Raw genomic sequence first — 7,726 nt, forward strand, 5'->3', positions numbered from 1 at the left:
CACAACCTTGGTGCCCAGTAAATGACTATCTATATCTGTAAAAATATCGCCAATATTACGCCTCTTTACCAGATTAATTACAATTTCTTTTGAACTTGACTTGACGTGAGGCTTTTCATCAAATCAAAACCTTATTCAAGGATCGAGAGCCATCGCGTTGATCCTCTATATCAGATTACACTACCATCTGTTCATACTACTGTACAGTGGTACCATGGTCTCTGGAAATACCTCAATACTATTGTTTATGATGGATTTAAAACTAAATGACACCAGAACAATTAATTCTTTTCAGAATAAATACAATTTCAGATTTTTAAGGTATTCTTTTTCAAATGTGTCTATTAAGGATCTCTGTCCCACTGCACTATGTATTTTCAATATATACAGTAACCTGCTTATGTTGACTAGGTAGCTTAATCGGTTAGAGCGATAGTATAACAAAGCGAGTCCACAGTTTGAATCCCGTCTAACGCAGCAATTTTTTTTATATTCAGAATTCTGTTGTTGATTATAACTTATTTAAATCATCGGCATAGAGAAGTGTTTCGTTTAATAGGGTTAATATCCTGTAGAATAAACTGTTAGACCAAAATATTTCAACTTCCCGCAAATAAAATAAGTTTCAAAAGGCACTTGCCCTTCACAAAAATGTTTTTCTTGTCCTGTATAGACAAGCAGTCTTCATACACAGGTTTCACTGACTACAGTAACAAGTTTTTCCAACCGACAGACTTAACATAAACATCATTTCTCTTTAATTCAAACCAAGAGACCATAAACAAGTTGATGGCTTACTCAATTACTGACTGGGACAAAACTGTCTCCGAGTAGGTTTTGGTTCGATACCTATTTAATGAAGGTATATAACTTCCCTTGGCTTCTGCAAACTCTCATCTCTCAACAGGAGATACCCTCATCATCATTACGATCTAAAAATAGCTTGTGTAGCCAAAAGCAAAGACACTCAAGTACATGGACATGCTAATTTTCCTGATAATAATTACAGGAAGAATATTAAATTTCCAAACAAGGTAAATGATTTATCGGCTGGAAGTCCAAATGTTGCGCTGATCAGGATGTTGAAATTAGTTTGCGTTATATATATCTTGGAGACTTTGACGTCATCGGCTGTCACAGGCAGCAACGGAGACTTATGGAGGTAAGTTACAGAGCACACATGGGGTTATAGGCAATATTATCTCTGATGAGGGATTTCTATAAGATTGATTTTATTAACATTACTTTGGTAGCAGAAACAGATGTGGACATTTTGACTGTACTATATCACTTCACCATTAGGCCACCCCTCACTCTGTATCACATAAGCAGGTGATCGTCAACAGGTTCCATCATTCGATATAAGGATGTGCCAGGTTTTGATGGTGGAGGAAAACCAGAGTACCTGAAGGAAAACCTCCGACCTGTGGCCAGTACCTGGCGACTTCCCCAGGTTATGAGGCCTCAAACCTGCAGACCAGTGGTAGAGGACTATGGTCAGATTCATTAATCATTCGGCCATCACTGCCCAACAAGGATAAGTCACAGATATATGATTGCATTGCTATAGTTCATTCTGGGTTGGTGTCTTTGTGGAGCAGCTATGGTCACACAAAAACAGTGTCTACAGATGATGTGGTGACACAATCATACTCCAAGCATACCAAAGTGCAATCTTACTGAACTGTCCTAACCCCATGGACATGGCAATGTGACTTTTCACCAGGCTATAACTACATATGTTCAGTGCTTAGACCCTAAAATATGTATTTTCAGGTACCCCCACATACCCTAGTTCTTTTATGACACCTCTCTTTTTCATGGGCAGGTATCAAAGCCAAATTTAAATCCCATTATTATTATCTAAAAAATCTAAAAATCTAATGAATACAATTGGTCTAAATATCTATGTTTAGTGGTTTTTGTAATTTCTTAAAAAATACATTCAGTCGGGTTACATATATCATACATATAATGTTTTGGCCATAGGTAGAAACTGCCTAAAATAATCGAAATTAGGGCAACGTATCAATGTTGATTTCTTTTTTTTTGAAGTTCTCTTTATCCCTAAGAAAACCATAAGGGATACCAAACGCCTCAAATCCTACAGAGTTTACCTTGGTAATCGTCTTAAGGAGGAGGTAAACGAGGATGGTTACGAGTGCAGTTTAGAAAAGCGAGAAGTGGAATGAGTATTTGGCAGTAGAAATGAGGCAAACAATTTCAGAATTGTAGGATTTTTTCTAAGAAATTTCCCTCGTTTTTGTGTATAAGCAGATTTCAATGTAAAGGTCATGTAAAAGCAATGTACTGGTCAGTTTTGGACAATGCCTTATTGACAGTAAGGGTCTCCATTGTAAACACAAAAGGAACCACTGGTCAATGGACAGTGGTGGTCAGCGGAGGTCAATGCTTCGTCCATCTCCCAGGCAGAACTGTACCCATGATTATACATCACAACCTCTATGATGACATATAGTGGTACCTTGTTTTGTACGGTCGATTTATTGATCATTGGTCTGTGATTGGGTGGTCGTGAGAATACACAGGTGTATTGAAGGCATGCAAGCCCATCAAGTTTATCATTAGCTTAACGACCCGTGAAAATGTATTTAAATCACTGATTGATACTTTCATAACAGTTTAAATTTAATTATGATATAAAAAAAACATCATAAGATGGCTGAAAAATGATGATAAAAAGAATTTCTCACAGAACGCGTCAATATCGATCTTTAAATATCGCTTGGTTTAGAAAAATCATGTGTAGTTCACCCAGTATTGAATAACAATTTAAAATGACATCATAAGATGGTTGTAATAAAAAGGAATTTTTCACACATGTGTCAAGATTGACATTTGAATAGCTAGGTTTAATTAAGTCATATGTACTTGATCATGAGCTCGTGTTAATGGACCGTCCACCAATTAAAATTGATGATTTGATGTGAATGTTGAATTTGGTTTCCCACTTAAATTAAAAGGTTCAATTTAATTTGAAACATCTACAGGTATATTACGTTCTCCTATTTTCAAATGATAACTGTATAACTCTTTCACTACTGTAGACCATAATGGACTAATCCATAGCAATGCATGGTAGAGTCTACTAAAAGTTACATAGGGGTGAAAGGGATAAACCATGGGAAACCTGTGAATATAGACTTTTTTACAGACTTTGCTACATGTTCCTGCCCAAGGAAATATATAAAAGGTTAATAGCTTTTATACATGTGTGTACACATGTCATGTATCAAATTTCACCTAATGTCACATTACTTCTAATTATATTTGGTTAATATCATTATTATCCCTGTATATACATACTGTAGTATGAACTTTGGAAATGATTTCTACCGTACAATCTGACAAAATTTCGGCTAAATATCACATGGTAATGTCCCTTGCCCAATATAACATAAATTAACCTCATTACATAAACCTTAACTCATTCAACCCTGGGGACACATTTGAACTCTTCCAATTCAAAGGTTGGAATAGTTCATTATGAAATTTCAGGGGTGAATGAGTTATAAACTTACGGAAACAAAGATGTCTTTAATTTCATGTTCCTTTTATGAACATCAACAGCGCTGTGATAGAAAATTCTACACTACATGACCTAGCTTTGTTAGCATATAACTGTGGTAGGATCTGAAGTCTTATTTTTTTTAATCTACAAAAAAACTTTTGAAACAGAAAATTATTGATTCTGTTAATATCAATGTCACTTAATATCAAATTTTCCTCTGGAACATGACAATAAAAGGAATTTACAGTATCCTGACGAAAAGTGTTATATGTTGTACGTTATTTCAGCACATTAATCTATTTCACCGCTGATATACCTATGGTTGATATGTGCAGGGTTGTTTAACTTGTCCATCAGGTTGTTCAGGTGCTGTCCAGGTGAAATTTATATAGATATTTCATACAAAATTGAGCATTTATTTGGACTAAGGACAAGGCAGTGATGGGTGATTGTTGGCTCGGACTTCAAAGTTGTCAAAACATGTTGATGATGAGAGGAGACGGGATTAACATGGGAAAATTGTACATTGGAAAATCATTGGTGTATATCTTAGGCAAACTGGCACATTGAAAAAAAATACTGATGATATGTGAAATGGTTCATTGAAAATCATTGATGATAAGAAATATGGTACACTGAAAATCATTGGTGTATATATATCTTAGGCAAACTTGTGCATTGAAAAACATTGATGATAATTATACGCAAACTGGTATATTGAAAACATTAGTGATATACAAAAATTGTACATTGAAAACCATTGATGATAGGAAAATGATATATTTAAAATAGTTGGTGTATATTTTAGGCAAACATGTACATTGAAAAACAATGACAATAGGAAAATTGTACCGTGGAAAACATGGAAAAGCAAAATGGTCCATTGAAAATCATTGATGATAACTTAGAGGTTATTTATGATCAAACTGTATGTATTTAGCTTTAGGGCATGAGTCACCTGTACTTCTATAGTTATCCTTTATATGAAGTCATCCCTACAGGTTAGTTACTATAGTCCTAAATACATCAAGCCAAGCAAACCAGGTTTCTCATTGCTACAACTAATTAGTTCTGAGATATGTCCCTAAGGAAGTCAGTACATCATTAATATATCCCTGGAGACAAACGCACACCGACATCCTTTACTACAGAACTAATGAATTCCGTGATTGGCACCAATGAAATAAAACACCTTGTACAAATATAGTTATTGCTGGTATAAAGTTAATTATCAGCGTGCCTAAAATACTGTTTTTAAACGTGTATTTACACATGTGTATTTAATACTACTTCAGAGTCATGATGATGTTACTTATATAGGTGTTGTAATGCTAATGATTATCATCCCTTTGGTAAATATTTGTAATCATGCATGCACAGGTATGTTTGTACAGTCACATATCAGTGTTTCGGTAAATAGACAGACACGTTTTCGTTAAGTACTACTTCACCAATACACACATACTTACCCCCTGGAGGAATTGTTGAAATCACACATGCTTTTCCCGTTTGGAATCATCATGAATGCATGTCACTCAAAGACAACTCCTGATCTAGTTCATATTTGAATCTGTAAGAATTCCCACAATTACACACCAATACAAAAAATAAATCCTCTACGAAATCCCGTAAAACACCAGTATACTAGTGCATGACCTGAAGCTTGCTATGCAATGACTCCAGCTCAGATGTAAACAGTAGGTGCCAGGGTATCACAGGGAGGGAGACCTGTAGGCTATTACAATTCCCTGGTAAACACCATAGAGTGTAGTGATGTGTCGCTCTACCAGTCCAGTCCTCACTGATTGGGGATGAAGACTGGCTACGCACTGGGGAGATGGACACTACAGAAGCAGCTCAATGAAGGCTCTACAGGTTTCTGTTGATAAGGCTCTCCCTAACATACTACTTCTCCAGGCTCTTATAGTAAGACACTAACCCTGGAGGCTCCTTGTAAGACACTCTCTATTCTCATAAGACACTTACTATCCAGATTAACTCTCCATGCCCCTGATAAGACACTAACTTTCCATGCCTGTTAAAAGACACTAACTCTCAATGCCCCTGATAAGACACTAAATCTACATGCCTGTTATAAGACACTTACTCTCCATGCCTCTGATAAGACACTAACTATACATGCCTGTTATAAGACACTTACTCTACATGCCCCTGTTAAGACACTAACTACCCATGTCCCTGATAAGACACTAACTATACAGGCATGTTATAAGACACTAACTCTCCATGCCCCTGATAAGACAATAACTCTCAATGCCCCTGATAAGACACAAACTCTACAGGCCTGCTATAAGACAATAACTATCCATGCCCTGATAAGACACTTACTATCCATGTTCCTGATAAGACACTAACTCTACAGGCCTGTTATAAGACACTAACTCTCAATGCCCCTGATAAGACACCATAACTCTACAGGCCTGTTATAAGACACTAACTATCCATGCCCCTGATAAGACACTAACTATACAGGCCTGTTATAAGACACTAACTCTCCATACCCCTGATAAGACACTAACTCTACAGGCCTGTTATAAGACACTAACTATTCATGCCCCTGATAAGACACTTTCTCTATAGGCCTGTTATAAGACACTTACTATCAATGCCCTTGTTAGGATACTTACCAGATACTGTACCCAAGTAAGACACAGTCCAGACATGTACAGTTGAACAGCTATGGCATTATACCTAGGTTTTTGAGTACATATTTATCTACTTCAGACTCTCTTACAAAAAAATAAGACACTATCTCTAATTTGTCTTAGTAATGATTAACAATTAAGACATTAATCTCTAGTGTCTGATGTACGTGTCTTAATGTGTTTCTTTGTGTGAACTGATGAAAGATAAAACATTTCTAATGTGTCCTATGTATCTATGCTCTATTCTCCAGTAAACCACAAAGACACTAACTCTAAATGTGTCTGGAGCATCCCTGAAAAGCTAAGCCACCAATCTCTAATGTATATATAGACGGCCATATTCATTTAACATATGCTCAAACTCAACATGATCAAACCATGTTTCTTACAACTTTTGTTACTCTTGCAATGAGATAAATTCTGAAACATTTGATATAGAGGAGATTGGAACGATACTTATCTAAAAGTTAACAATATAAGTACCTATAATATATGAAATAAATCTAAAGGTACTTAGTGACTTTAAACTAGAACTGAGCTTCGATCACAGATTCTGAGTTTTAAATTGAAAACGCTATCACAAGTTTATATCGACCCTCAGGCCTTTCTGAACATGCATCTGTGAAACTGCATCTCTTATCATTTAATGTCTAGCTCTTTACAATCAGATAAAACAGAAAGTGCCTGACTAAACTACATTATCATAAACACAGATAAACAACAATATAAGACTTTTTTACAGGGTATTATCGCAAGCTGATAGCAGACACCTGTATTTTGACGTAAACTCAATTACACACCACAGTTGTTTTCCTTTGTCAGAAACATGTGTACATGATGCTGACTGCAAATACAATAAGCATTGGTTTAACTCATTCACCCCTGAAATTTCATAATGAACTATATACCAACCATTGAATTGGAAGAGTTCAAATGTGTCTTCAGGGATGAATGAGTTAAAATCTAATCTGAGAAAAATCTGCTGTGAGATGTACGTATTGAACCAATGGTGATTCTGAATAGGGAAATAAAAGCAATACTGTAAACAAAGTAGCAGTCACTGCCTTTCTGCACGTCAACAAGATCGAGTGCTCTAGGTGTTTCAACAAGCAAGTATTCAATGGTAAATGTTCGTATATCTAGCAGCTATGTTCACTTAGCACTTTCTAATTAGCGCAATAAGTGTTTTGAGAAAGATAAATGTTAAATCGGTCCTACGATAGTGCTGTGTACTTTCGACATGTTAGAGTCAAATTGCAAGGCGTTTTGACTATAGGGTCATGTAGTATAATTCAGGAATTTTTTTTAAGATGGAGTGGATTTCAATACAGTGATGCAATAAAAAAAATACCTGCTTCAGCCATTGATAAACCATACCACTCATAAAAGTAATTGAATAAAATAATCCAATCTATTGACAAAAAACTTCAATTACATTAAGTATGAATGAGAAATTGTTTTCTGTTATGTGGTACAAATAAATATTAAGCTATTCTTAACAATGGAAATCATTGATGCATTGTCAACG

General features: G+C 35.6%; 1 protein-coding gene across 7 annotated transcripts in view; it reads right to left on the minus strand.

Annotated features, from left to right (window-relative positions):
* The window catches only part of LOC110459912 (tumor protein p53-inducible protein 11-like), a 249,399-nt gene that overhangs the window by 43,233 nt on the left and 198,440 nt on the right, over positions 1-7,726 (minus strand). Inside the window, exon 1 of one of the 7 annotated variants that reach the window (XM_021512417.1) lies at positions 5,002-5,424. The exons of the other annotated variants lie outside the window; for them this stretch is intronic. Within the exon in view, the coding sequence (XP_021368092.1) occupies positions 5,002-5,054 (53 nt within the window). The 5' untranslated portion in view covers positions 5,055-5,424. Of the gene's footprint in view, positions 1-5,001; positions 5,425-7,726 lie in introns of those variants that run through there. 7 annotated transcript variants of the gene reach the window in all.

This window comes from Mizuhopecten yessoensis, unplaced genomic scaffold (assembly GCF_002113885.1).
Source record: "Mizuhopecten yessoensis strain PY_sf001 unplaced genomic scaffold, ASM211388v2 scaffold10275, whole genome shotgun sequence".
Classification (NCBI taxonomy): Eukaryota; Metazoa; Mollusca; class Bivalvia; order Pectinida; family Pectinidae; genus Mizuhopecten; species Mizuhopecten yessoensis.